Source organism: Vicia villosa, unplaced genomic scaffold (assembly GCF_029867415.1).
Source record: "Vicia villosa cultivar HV-30 ecotype Madison, WI unplaced genomic scaffold, Vvil1.0 ctg.000025F_1_1, whole genome shotgun sequence".
NCBI lineage: Eukaryota > Viridiplantae > Streptophyta > Magnoliopsida > Fabales > Fabaceae > Vicia > Vicia villosa.
The window spans coordinates 290,318-305,384 of NW_026704957.1; the positions used below are offsets into that span (position 1 = coordinate 290,318).

Below are 15,067 nucleotides of genomic sequence, written 5' to 3' on the forward strand. Positions count from 1 at the left end.
TTATAAGAAAATTTCCGGTAAATCATACCAGAAATTTTAGTTAATTTGCAATTTTTGGTATACTGGAAATTTCAAATTTATGATATCACAGAATTTTTTATTTTTGCAAAAATTACCAGAAATTACGAAAAATTCTGTAATTTTTTCAAAATTTCCGGTATTTTTTTGAAATATCTGGTAAAAACTCACAGAAATTTTTTAAAATCCGATATTTTTTAGAAATTTCCAGTAGAAACGTATATTTTTTGAAAATTAGTGACTTTAGGCAAAAGTATAATGGTAAAAATATAGCATTGGAGGGGTGACATGTTTAATTTTAAGGGTGGCATGTAGATTCCTTTATGCATTGGTACACACAAATCTTGGAGGAGAGTTTGAATCCTGACATGTTTAATTTTAGGAGTGGCATGTAGATTCCTCTATGCATTGGTACACACAAATCTTGGAGGAGAGTTTGAATCCACATAAAATCGAATGTAACATGTGCAAGTCTCCTATATATTTCCTTAGTAATGAATCTTTCTTCAACATGTTGTTTTCTATATACGAGATTTGTAACACCTCGATATTTAGATTTAATTATCGGTTTAAATAGTCATTTGATCTCTGTAAGTTAGCGTGTTTTTTATTTTTCGTCCATGTATCTTTTTTTTCTTGGGCATGATCCCTCAATGTTAAACTTTTTTGGCTTTAGTCCCTAAAGTTAAAATCCGCAGGAAATACGAAGGAAATTTCGCAGGAAACCTGCAGATTTTTTTGCGGATTTTAGTTTTATGGACTAAATCCAAAAGAAATTCAATATTTAAGGACTTTATCCAAGAAAAATAAGAAACAGGACGGAAATCAAAAACACGCTAACTTACAGGGACCAAAAGACTATTTAAGCCTTAATTATTTAATTAATTATTTAATTAATTATTTGATGTGATTATATGAGTCACGGTAATTTATCGATGATATTATGTGCTGTGTGATGTTTATGTTATGTGTATAGGATAGTTGAAGTAAGGTGTTAGTTAGAAAAATAATAATATAAAGTAGTCTAACTGACATTATTATTATTTAATTAAAATAAAGTAAGATATATTGTGAGATAAGTTAGAAAGGGCAAAAGAGGAAATTCATAATAAGGGTCCTAAGACTAACTAGGTAAAAAGAGAAATAGGAGAACTATTCATTCAACGTAGAATTTTGGAGAAAACGTGAAAGAAGAGAGAGTTAGGGCAAGAAGAGGAGAAGGAGAAGATCAACTGTAGGAATTCAAAAAGAGAATCAATTCGGCTAATAATCTAAAGTAAGGGGGTTATCAGGAGTATTATGTTTGATTTAAGGGATTGATAATTGTATGTTGGGGTTTTGTGTTGTTCTTGATGAAATTGATGATCAATGATGATAGTTTGTTTAATTGTATGGTTAACATGTTGTATGATGATGATTGTTGTATTGGTGATTAATAACCTGATTTAGATTTAAATCCATCATTGTTGAGGATTTGAAGGTTTAGGGTTTGATGAAGATCATTGGAGGTATGATGAATGCTTGTAAATTGGTATTTAAGATGATTAATACATGTTAGAACTAGGATCATACACCTTAAATCGCATAAAATTATCGATTAAAACATGTTTTTGGACAACAGATTGAGACGACTTTGATGCAGATCACGCAGGTATTTTCTACAGAATCGCAGGGCCCGTTTAGCATGCTCTTAAAAATAAAATGAGGCTCAAGTCAGTAGGTATCACGCTTAGCGCGGTACAGGTGGCGCTAAATGCGATTTCCTGAATAAAAAATTAATATTTTTGAAAAACGATTTAAGAATATGGTAACTTATATTTTATGATAATTTCTGAGAATTTTTTGGAATTTATTGTGCACGTTTGGGTAGATTTAGAATGTATTTGGTATGTAACTTGGCTTTGTGAATTATTGTGCTTCAGCACTTGATTTTGGTGAATGTTGTTGTGTTGATTAATAACATGATTAATTGATGATTGTGTGTTGAGTTGACAAAGATGCTTGCGATGTTGTATGTTTGAATGATGACATCACTTTGATGAATACATAAATGATGATGCCATTTTGACTAGCCGTGGTTGTTGATTTTATGAAGTTGAGCATCATGTATTCATAGCATATTTGTAGGATGATAAGTCTAGTGATGTTGTAGGACCATTAATACAGTGACGACCCTTAATCCCATTGTGCGGATTGAGTGCAATTTGTTGATGTGCTCCGGTTCCAAGCAGGAATCGATCCTATGGTGGGGATCTTTGGAGAACGATGACCGAGTCATCAGTGATGAATTGGTACCACATGCATGAGTCTATTGTTGTTGCATTGCATTGTTGTGATATGTTGTGAATTGATGATGCTTGATTATTTGTGATATGAATAACTTAAGTGATAATTGTGATTGAATCATGAGATGATGTTATGAATAGGTGATGATGTGCAGGGTGGGTAAGTATGCAAACATGATGAATATATCGTATCGATATATGTGTGATTGGTTATTTGTTTACCACTACTATATATATATATATATATATATATATATATATATATATTCCTTATGTCTTATATAATATTTATGAAATACTCACCTTTTCTGTTTGAATGTTGCCTCCACGTGGGTAACGCACAGGTAATCAGGAGTAGTCAGTTGAAGTTAGAAGATAGCTTCATGGCGTCCTTTCACTATTTGTTTAGATTGAAAGGAGTCTTACTCCGATACGTAACATCGGGGACGAGGTCGTTATGTTTTAAAGCTATTATGTTCACTTGACTATTTGAATTTGAATTACAATTTGATGAGTTACCTTTCAAAGGATTTTGATGTTTGAGTTATAACTCATGAATCATGAGATTTAATCGAGGTTTTATGAAGATTATTCTAAAGATGTTTTAAATGATGAATTCCGCTACGAGATAACATGTTTTTCTTTATGATGATGAATGAGATATAGTTTTAAATAAATTTTGAGAACCCGTGTTACAGAGCAGGACTATTGTTAGTGACATTTTTATAACAATGTGACACCCTTGTTGGTGGTTTTGTTTTGATTTAATTCCTATTATATTGCGAATATTCTTTGTGAGTTAGAAGGGTTTTACAAGATCAAGTTAGGACCAAAATAAATGGCAGCTCCTAATGTGCTTCTTTCGTCACCAGGATCAACTTCCCAATCAACATCCTAAAAAAACAATGTTCAAAGGTATGGGTATATTAATAGAAATGGGATGAACAATTAAGCCATGATCAATAATGCTATTGAGATAACTAAGGACCATTTTCGCTGCAATACCGTGATTCAGTAGGAGTAGACATGGATTTACACACCTTTTTAATTGCATAGGAGAACTTTGGTCTAATTAATGTGACATATTATAGGGCTCAAACTATTGATATGTATATGGTAGACAATGAGTTGGATCCTACCTTGTTAAGTCTATAAGCGGACTACATAGGAATGACGATAGTGTTGCATTCTAGTATGTTAGTTATTGTGAGCAAGTCTCTAATGTATTTGGATTGAATGAGAATGTGAGTATTATTGGATTGCTTGTGAGCTATAATTTCTAGGAAGTAGTCCAAATTAGCTAACTGTTCAAAAGAGAACATTGTTAGGTTTAGTCATTAGTTGGTTAATGAGAGATGCAAAGCTTCATATGATGATACCGTTCACATAAAAAATTAGGTAAGCCACTTTATAAATTTGAGATAGAGTGAACAAGGAGGGTCACATTTGTTTTCCTTAAAGCCTAGATGACTTAAAGCATCACAAAGTCTCTCAAACCATTGTCTAGGGGCCTGTTCGAGGCCATAAAGAACTTTGTTGGGTTTGCACACTAGGGAAGATTCACCAACCTTTAAGCCTTGTGGTTGTTCAATGTAGATCTCTTAATCAAGTGTGCCATTTAAGAAGGCATTATTGACATCCAGTTGTTAGATATTCCTTTTATATGTAATAGTAAGAGTGATATTAACCTTATGGTTTCGGGTTTAACAACATGAGATAAGGTTTCATTAAAGTCAAATCCTTGCACTGAAAGCCCTTGGCCACTAACCCGACTTTGAACATGTTAACACTACCATATGAGTTTTCTTTCACTCTGAAAGCCCATTTACAACCAATGACTTTCCTATTTAGTGGGAGAGTAATAAATTTTCACATACTATTTTGTTGTAAGGCATCAATCTCAATTTGCATAACTTGCTTTCAATGAAAGTCTTAGAGAGCTTGTTTGAAAGTTTTTTGGTTCTATACGAACAAGGAGAAATCTAGGTTCAAGTCTAAATTGAATAAAGTTTACTTTGACTCTAGTTTGTAAATGATGAGCATTAAATAGTTTAATGGGTACATCGATGGATTTGGAATTCTTGGAATTTGGGTTGAATCTAACTCGTCCCTACAAAATCAACTTGTAGGCTGAGGATTATCCCCACTTATAAATACAACACATGCCATATCTCTGAGCAAGGTGGAACTAAATCCATCCCCTTCAAATCCAACACCATGAAGGTGTTAGGGGATGCAATGAAGGCTAGCAAACCAGCCGCAATTAAGGCGACTAGGGGTAGACCGTAATTAAGGAGGAAAGTCCAACACACCCCTCATGCTTGGGCCTCAATGAGCCCGAAGCGTGAATGACGCGGAAAGCCCAACAATGGATCTAGGATAGGCTCTGATATCATCTCATAATTTAGGTTGGACCAAACTCATTCCTACAAAACCGACTTGTAGGATGAGGATTGCCCCCATTTATAAACACAACACATGCCATATCTCTAAGAAACGTGAGACTAAATCCACCCCCTTCAAAGCCAACACAATGAAGGTGTTAGGGACTGCAATGAAGACAAGGCAAAGAGCCGCAATTAAGGCGACTAGGGGATGCCTGCAATTAAGTCCAACAGAGAGAAATAATAGTAACACGATTAAAAAATTGTATAGTGGAAGATAATGAAGTGTTGGACACAAGTTGAGTTGATTCAGAATCAAAGGTGTAAGTAGATGCATAAGGGTGACTAGAAGCATCATAATTACTGACTATCATAGGTTCAAATGATGTTGTGGAATTGTTATGCATAGGAGAAATGGAAGTAATAGGTTCATGATCATTTTAAGGTGGACTGAAAAAGTGACACTAGAGGTGGTTGACAATGATGGGTGATTGAACTTGTTGAATAACTCATGAAAAGGAAACCTAAATTAATTAAAAAGTACATCTTTGGATATGTACAATATACAATTAGATTATATGAACTTGTAATCATTGTGAGATAAAGTATTCCAAGAAGAATCACTAATGAGATCTATATTCAAACTTATGCCTATTGTAAGGTCTAAGGGGTGGAAAATAAGCACACCCAAAAAACTTTTAAAAATTTCTAGTTTGGGTTCTAATTGAACAACCTAGTGTAAGGTATTTTGAACTGTAGATAAATTGTTGGAAGTCTATTAATAATATATATAACAGTTAATAAGGCATAATCCAGGTGAGAGATAATTATGTTTCATTGAGGAAAACCAACCATAATTCAACAAGATGTCTATGTTTTTTTTCCTATATCACAATATTTTGATGGTATGTGTGTGTGACATAGGTGAGTGTAATTTGTGAGACTTTTCTATACGATAGGCAGAACAAAATTGATAGACATTCTTATTTATCAATGGAATGTTAGATTGTTGCAAAACAAGTTTCAATAAATGGTTGTTAGGATGTTTATAACTTTAGATACCACAAGTATTGAGTTTCATCGAATACATTGGCCATAAGATAGTATTAACATAGGCAGTAATACTAAATGAAGTATTACTGGAAGAGACATAATTAACACTAGAGCTAGTATATTTAGGAATGTTAATTTAAATGTGAGGAAACTTATAGAGGCCACGAAGTCCTACATATTCTTGAAGGAGAACACTATCAGTTTCTTGAGATTTTACAAGATAGTTGTTAGAAGTGAAAACAAAATACATATTGTTGTCATGAGAAATATGACACACACTTAATAGATTTTTCGTAATGTAAGGTTAGCTAATTTTATACACTATACTGTAATACTCCAACTTTGAAATTTTAAGTGGGGGCATAGGCTCAAATTGGGTCATGTGTAGCTCCATCCCTGCTTCCACTTCACCCACACGACCTTAACTCCTCCTTTAGTCTCTAAAAGAAAACGCAAGTGCAAACAAACCAACTTACTACAATCCGATATCTTTATAAAAGACAGAAAAAACATAGGTATCAAGTTCAACACCGAGTTTAATAGAACCACCCTACCACCTAATAGACAAATCTATTCCTACAAAAAGCCAGTCTCTTATTGACAAGGTTGACAAAGGGGTCTCAAGTCCCTTCCTCCTTCGGGTTCACATCCACCAAAAACCCTAAATACTTAAAGAGTAAGGACTCCATCTTACAATCTGAAAATGCCTCTACCAAATTCAAGAAAAACCTCCTCACATTCACCTAAACAAAAAGATATTAGCAAAGATCACTTTGAGATAAAAGGTTAGCTCGAAACTTCTGCTAGAAAGAATAAAGGTGGTTTGTTATAGATTATACTGGTATAAATAGTTTTTAAAATTTTGAGAAAAAATATAAACTATTGTTTAAAAAACATTCTTGTTGAAAAGTTATGCATATTAAAATAGTTTTTTTTACTAATATATTAAAAAATTAGAAATTAGAAATTATGTTTCTCATTCACTCCTATTAAAAAGAAGTTTCTTCCAAAAGTTTTTTTCAATATAGTTATTCATATTAAAATAGTTAAAATAGTTATGCATATTAAAATAGTTTTTTTTATTCTTATTAAAATAGCTATGCATATAAAAGTAGTTACTTTAATAAAATGATTAATTTAAAAACAAAACTTGCACACAAACATTTAAATAATGATTTTTAAAAAATAAAATAAAAATCTTAACCAAATAGGTCATAAAGTTCCAATACATCTTCTGATTGTTCCACAAATTTAAAATAAACTTTTTAAATGATAAATATTAAATGTTAATTATTATTAATAAATTTGAATTTTGTTATGAACTTGTTTGTTTTAGTTTTTTTTTTTTTAAAATAAAATTTACAGTGTTAAAGAATTTACAGTGTTGAAAAATTTACAGTGTATAAAATTTAAAAAGAATTTAAAGAATTTTTAATAAAACTTTAAATAAAAAATAATTTGAATAGTTGTTATTAAAATGTTACTTTAGATATTCCATCATCTTATTAAAGCTTTTTTTGAATATCAAAATTTTAAATAAAAAAAATCACTTAATTTTGAAACTATCTTCTTTTTTTGTTTTTTTTTTGTGTAAGCAATAATATATTAACGGGAGAATTAAGAGTTCTCCAACCTGTTTACACAAGAGAACGGAAAACTTGACAAAAAAAGAAATTAAAAACCAATTGAAATTACGACAAAAATGGCAAGGGGTCTTTGCTAAATTCGTAAAAACTAGAATTGGAATTAATAATTTCTCCTATAATCATCCACTTCCAAACCAAAATCTTTACATTCCAAACCGTATTATCCACATTCCACCCTTCATTCCGAAAGCAAATCACATTCCTCCATAATCAAATGGTCCAAGTTGTTGCTAACCAAACAACATCCAATTTGTTTTCCCTCACCTTCTTACCTTTACAAAATAAGTATCAATCCACAAAATTTGATAGACACTCCTCCTCTATACCAACCGGTTTACCAACTCACAGCGCTATAGCATTCTAAATACTCTTCACCATATTACAATAGAAAAAAGAATGATCTCTATTGTCAAAATCTAAACCACAAAACACACTTTAAAGAGTTCAAAGGAAATACCATACCTCTAATCTTTAAAAGATCTTTAGTCGGAAGTCTATCAAGGAAAAGTCTCCAACCAAAGGCTTTGATCTTGAAAGGAACTTCCATCTTCCAAACTTTATCCAACACTACTTCATACCTATTACAAGGGCCAAAAGGAATACGAAAAGTAGCATAAAAAGTAAAACACGAAGAGACCGAAAAAGCTCCTCCTGGATCCGCGGACCACTCAACTTTGTCAAAAGCGGTTTCCCCCACAACAACATCCCTAAGAAACTCTTCTAAGCTAGAAATACTCGACCGATCAACCGAGGACAAAGATAACCCACTTAAACCAAAATCCCCCACCTCCACTCACCATTATTCCAACACCCATCCCGGCCACCGACACTTCTTTCAAACAAGAGACAAAATAAAGATCCAGAAATTCTTCCCTCAAACTAGTATCACTCCTCCATCGAGCTTCCCGAAAAGGAGTGTTGTAACCATTCCCAATTACAAACTTACTATATGCCACAATAGGATCTCTATGAGAAAAAGATCCTATCTTGAGAATGTCCTTCCACCAAAAAGATTGTGAAGTAACTATTCCTCTAGCTCCTTCCTTGAACATCTTCATAGAAAATATCGCCATAACGAGCTTTCAACAACTCATACCAAATATTATCAAACCCTTGCAAGATTCTCCACCTCCATTTGTTTAGGAGGACTAAGTTGAAATCCAATATATTTTTTATACCTAAACCCCTTTGTCGCAAGGAAGACATACGTTCTTCCAACTCAAACAATGAATCTTCCTCTTATCCTCGTACTCCTCATAAGAAATCTCTATCTTAAATAAGTTTTTATAAAAAATTATTTTTAAAATATAACTTTTTAAAAAAATTGTAATTTTTACTATATTTTGATTTTATGTTATAAATATCAAAATTAATCTTCAAACTTATAAAATAAAAATCATTTTTAAAAATATAAAAAAAAAATCTATTTTGTAAAACATAAACAAATATGCGCTATAGATATCAACAAGCTTCCGCTATAAGTTTTTTTTTTTTGGATTAATATCTTGCAGCTGCTTAAGATAAAACTCTAAATCAACATCTCATATTCATTTAATATAACTAAAAAATATCTAGTGACTACCCTACTAACTCTAACTTTAGAATTTATACTCAGGATATTCTTCTTCTTCCAAACCAACCAGCCAACTTATCATTCATTTATAACTCAAATTCAAATTCAAAATATACTATTACTATTAAACACCTTAACATCTATCTACAAAGTGTAACTTCATTATTAAAAATTTGAATTTATAATCTCAAATAACAGATAATTCAATATCATATAAGACAATTTTAAATATGATAGAGAAATGATCATCATAACCCTACCCTATAGCTGCAAGTTGAGATATAGTTATAGCAATCTAGTTTGCCCCCACCATTAGGATTGGCGAGAGGGATTGTTATGCACATATATGCAAGTTGCAAGTGATTATTGGAATCTTCTTTTCGGATTAGTCCTTAATTTGCATCACATTCCTTCATTTTTATCATTCTTTGCATTTGGTCTAATTAGCATTACATTACAAAAGCAGTTAATAAAAAATTAAGAGTCTTTACATCTGTATTAGCAAATGAATAGAGAATCAATCTGCAATACAGTGTTTTGAATCAGAATATTAAGAACACAAATTAGTCATTTTTGTAAATCAAAGCTCAGCATGGTTTAGTAAAAAAGGATAGTCAAAGCTTTTCATGTTTAAATATATATAGCAAAAAATGGAGATGACATGAACATGAACTGAAGCAATGACAAAGCACAAACCGAACAACTATGATCCAAAATATTCAGAGCACACCAAATTTTTATGCTAAAAGTTAAAGTATACCCTAGGTTACAGACGAATTGCATTGAATAATATGAATACAAAATGTTATCAATGTGATTCAGCTAGAGACTAATGCTAATTCAAACCAAGTTAAAAAAATTCAAAAAAAAACCAAAATATTGAAGTTGACAAAATGAAGAGAACCAAAACACTTACATGACAAGAATCCGAACGGGACTATTGCAATTTTCAACTGTAACCATCAAATAAGACCAAATTGCAGATGAATTGCATCAAGTAACACAACTACAAACAACGATTTGTGTCATTTAAAGCTAAATATGATTCAGTGAAATACGATTGGTAAACCAATTGAAGATGAAGATATTAAAGTATAGCAAAAATTGAATTCAACAGAGTCCTCAGAGCATAATTCTGATTCGAACAATGAATGCAAAAATATTCAAAGCATGTCAATTTTCAACTGTTATCATCCCAGCAGTGTCAACTTACAAGTGAATTACATCATGTAATACAAATACAAACAGCAATTTTCGTCATTTGAAGTTCAATTCAATGACATTCGAATGCTAAAACAATTCAAGTACAAAGAGACCAAAGCGGAGCGAAAATTAAAGCTAACAAAATGAAGAAAAATCAAATCAGTTACAAAATTAGAACATCATTCTGAACCAAACGAATGCAAAAATGTCCGGAGTATATCAATTTTGAATTGTAACAACCTAAGAAGACCAGGTTGAAGGTGAATCACATAGAATAATACAAGAACAATAAACAATTTCCAATCATTTGAAGTTCAGTTCAATGACATTCGAATGCTAAAACAATTCAAGTACAAAGAGACGAAAGCAGAGCAAAAATTAAAGTTGCAAAATGAAGAAAAATCAAATCATCTATAAAACTAGAAAACGGTTCTTAATCGAACGAATTCAAAAACTTCCAATGCAAATCAATTTTCAATTGTACCCATATGAGAGGACCATATTGCAGGTGAATCACATAGTATAATACAGGTGCAAAAAATGATTTCCAATGAGGAAATCATTTGAAGTTCAATACGATTCAATCCAATCCAATCAAATCCAAATGCTAAAACAAAAGTTCAAAAACATTTAAATAAAGCAAAAATCAAAGTGAACAAAATGAAAGAAAAAAAACAAATCAACTACAAAACTATTTCAGAAAAGTAGTTGTCATTCAGTGTCTAATTCAGTTCTTTCTATTTTATATAGCTTGGGGAAGAATTGTACTTCACTATTGGCTCCCAACACATTCCATTTGGTGCATCCCCACAGGTAAGCCATGCTTCCTGTTTTATGCAGGATGTGTGGACACCTTAGACTCTTAAAACCCCATGAGCTGAATTTATATGCAACCAGTACTACCACCCTTCAGCTCACAATCACCAGCGATTCGCTCACGCTACTGCACTTTCAAACTCTGCCGCCTCACTTCTGTCACACCATCATCCGAAACCCCATTCACGAAGCTAACCCACCAGTTCCAACAACCACCACGCCACCTATCCATTTCCTTTCCATTTCTATTTTCTCTCAATTGAACCAAACTCCACCCTTCACAAAATCTCCACCTACAATCTCACACAAACATCATACTCACGTTCCACTCACAACGACCAACATTTTCTCCGCCTTGTACGTTGTTCCCTCCATTCTTATTCCACTGTTTCCATTTTTCCTCACATTACTTCGCGCCATAAATCAATTTCCGCTTGTCCCTCCGTCTTACCTCCTACCTACGTGAAACAACCAAAACACTCACTCAGCCAACCTCACATATACCCAACATTCGCTCCACCTTCTGAACGCTTCCTCCGCCGTAAACCGAAATAACAACAAACTGCTCACATCCTCCTTCAAACCATTACCCTCCATTCACCATCCCATTTCTGCAACCCACTCCCAGCAGCAATATCCTTCAAACCACCCTTCCACTCAGCGTAATTTCATTTGCAGATTCTCTTGATAGAAAGAAACACTTACTAGACAAAATAAAAACAGAAACAACGCAGAAAGATAAAAAAGTACCTGATTCTTGGTGAGACGTCTTCTAATAGCTCTTATCTTTTTAGGACGCAAATCCAAAGGCAAGTATTTCTTCTTCTTATAAACCCTCAATGCCGACTTTTGCTTCTGTGAAATCATAGTCAAATTCATACACAATCAATGAAAACCCTAATTTTACAATTTATAAGATAAAGCAATAGTCTGAGAGAAGAAATATTACCAAATACAAATGAACAGAAAGATGACGGTGGTGAGCTGAGGAAGGCTGAGTCCGGCGGAGATTGAGTTTTCTCCGTTCTTTCTATTCGAGTGGAAATCGGAGGCGAACAGTGCATCAATCGGAGTAAGAAGAGGACTGAGGTAGAAGAACACTAACTGAATCGATGAATCGGAGGAAGAAGAGGATTATCGATGATCCAGAGGAAGAGGAGGACTATGCTAGGTTACTTTGTGCGTTCCTGAAAAGTTTGTCCACGAAAACCAAAATTATCCCCCAAAAAGAATTTTTATTTTTATAATAAATTTTATTTTGTATTATATATTTTATAATTAAATAGCGCTTTCTGCAAACGCTAACATAGGGTAGTCTATTAGTAGCGTTTTCTATAAAGCGCAATGTTAGTGAAGATTAGTGAAAAAAATTAATAGCGTTTTTAAAAAAGTGCTAATATAGTGAAGAATATTAATAGCGTTTTTAAAAAAGTGCTAACATAGTGAAGAATATTAATAGCGCTTTTAATAAAGTGCTATCTTAGTGAAGTTTAATAATAGCGTTTTTTTATGAAGTGCTATCAAAATCACATTTACTATATCCTATAATAGCGCCCGAGAATAAAGTGCTATTATAGATGTGTTTGTTTATTTTTTAATAGCACTTTATTTAAAAGTGCTATTAAATTAGGTGATACAAAATATCAATTTTGGCGTAGTGCCATCATGTGCATCTATATAACTTTATCATAACTTTACAAAATATAATAAAGTGCTGCACCTCTACGTGCCCTTCTGCATATGCCACCGAACAGTGAACCTCCAAAAAATAGAAAGAGATGTAGCAGCTACTTGCATATTCATGTTGTATGAGTACAGAAATTAAATTAATTTTCAACTTCAAAACATTCCAAACACAAAATGCCACTGCAGCTACTTGCATATTGAATGTACTAAATATATAAGTGGTTGATAATTGAAGTGTTATGAGTTGATGTGTCCCATTTAATTTCCACACTTCATTATTTTTTTGGCATCAATTTCATGTCTGCCCACTGAAGTATTAATAAATTCTTCCACCTAGCTATATAGCTAACTAATGTATCTCTATAACTGGACATAACTGCTATGGATCAAGTTCAATATTTGGTTTCAAAAAACTTTATCACAACTCTTTTAAGATAGAAAAATCAAATCAAACCAACCTTCTCTTGGTTTTAAAATGAAGTCTTCTTCTACTATTGCAATTGCAGTTTATGCGACAGTTTCTGCAATGATATTAGACTGTAGTTGAGATCGGATCTTAAATCACTACAAAATATGATTTTGATCATATTCATTCTAATTTTTTAACTATAAAATAAAATTTCAAAACCCTAAATCTAAATTTTCTTCCTAAATAAGTGTAACAATGGATAAACATTGTACTACAAAATTGAAAAACGCAACCGTCACAATAAACATTAGAACAATCACAATAAACATCAGAACAATCATAATTGCAATCTCATATGCAACTCTAATTTAAAACTATGCATTAAGCAACTTTAAATTCCTATATAAAAATCTAATTATTTTAGTCATTATTGTCTTGTATATATAAGTTGCTACATCATGGGAGAATATCCAATCAAGTCATTCAAAAAGTTGAATACAGTATCAACAATTAATTACAGTTAACTGCATCATTCATAAGTTCAGTCACATAAAGCAATAAAATGACATATAATGACACTTCTTGAAATTTATTAAATAGATAGAAGTTTTAAGAAAATATATATAAGCTATTTTGAGCTTACCAACTAATATATATATAATTACACTGCAGCAACAGAATCAATAGGTATCAAGTTGAAAAGGTTCATAAAATGCACTTGTTGGAAGCAGATCCCAAATGTTCTCCACCATCTGAGGAGTTAAAAGTACATCTTCCTCAAAACCCTCATATGAGCATCCTCCACCAGCTTTCACCACTTGTTCATCAGAATCCACCAGAGGAGGCACTGTCACAACTGTGTGATCATATGTATCACAGCCCATTCTAATATTCTCCAATCCAGGGTCAGCAACGCTATTATCGCCGACGAACTCCTGAAATTTTGAAGGATCCGGAGGCGATTCAGCATACTGGCCCGTGAGTTCTTGGACCAGTGCCATAAAGTCAGAAGCACTGGTGTTAACCTTCATAGGGTTAGAAATATAAACTACCTTGATGGGTTTGTTGTTTTTCTTTTTGGGTTTGGTTATTTTTGCTGGTGTCTTTTGTTGTAGAGAGCTAATCACTGAGTTTGTGCTGCTAGTGCTAATGGTGTCCATGGATTTGTTGAAGATAACAAGTGAAGATGAAAAGAAGGGGTATTGGGTGTGGGTGTCCGGGAAAATGAAAGAAGAAAACGATTGTGATTTAGTAGAAAGTTAAATGGGGAGCGAGGGCTATGGTCTAATGCAAGTCACAGCCAACACTAGCCGCGCGTGGTGTGCGCTTTTTTCCCTCATAATTATTTATTCTTTCACAATTCATTGTGTAAGAAGTATTATATATATATATATATATATATATATATATATATATATATATATATATATATATATATATATAAAAGTGTATTTCAGCGGAAGCAGGATCGGAATTTTATGAATTTTAAGGAAGTGGGTTGATAAGAGACAGAGTTATATAAAAACTTTGTTATATTATTGAAAATTGCGTGTTTACAAACGAAACGAAATTCCCTTTATATAGGGATACAAAGGCTTACTATTCAAGCCGGTAAAAGCTACCTACGATAGCCGGTTACAAAACATAGAAGAATTATTAATGCCGAGTACACATTGGGCCCCATCGTCACAATAATAATTCACAAAAAACAAACTATCTTACAAAAGCAGGAAATTTTCTGTTACTATTCCAAAAGATGCTTGCATGGTCCAACAAAAGATGCTTGCATGGGCCTTCTACCGAGATAAGATTCCTTCCTATCTTTGCTTTTGTCTTTAGCATTGTTTTTTCCCATAAGATAAGATTCTCATCTTGACTTGGTTTTTTAAATGGCCGACAAGAAAAGATGCTTTCTTGTCCATTTCTATATGTCTTGAGATTCTACTATCTTTTGGCTTTATCCTTTGCCTTTTGGGCCATGGATTGAATCATGG

The 15,067-nt window shown here is 32.7% G+C and overlaps 1 protein-coding gene and 1 long non-coding RNA gene across 2 annotated transcripts; both read right to left on the minus strand.

Moving 5' to 3' along the window:
• Window positions 1-9,387: 9,387 nt before the first annotated feature.
• LOC131622142 (uncharacterized) lies at window positions 9,388-12,187 on the minus strand. The gene is made up of 3 exons (XR_009289768.1): window positions 11,928-12,187; window positions 11,729-11,833; window positions 9,388-9,965 (listed from the first exon to the last, which is right to left on the minus strand). It is a non-coding gene; the product is annotated as an uncharacterized LOC131622142 (long non-coding RNA).
• Window positions 12,188-13,480: 1,293 nt separating this feature from the next.
• Window positions 13,481-14,392, minus strand: LOC131622143 (uncharacterized). The gene has a single exon (XM_058893176.1). The coding sequence runs from the start codon at window positions 14,231-14,233 to the stop codon at window positions 13,754-13,756; it is 480 nt and encodes a 159-aa protein (XP_058749159.1). The 5' UTR covers window positions 14,234-14,392; the 3' UTR covers window positions 13,481-13,753.
• Between the last annotated feature and the right edge of the window lie 675 nt (window positions 14,393-15,067).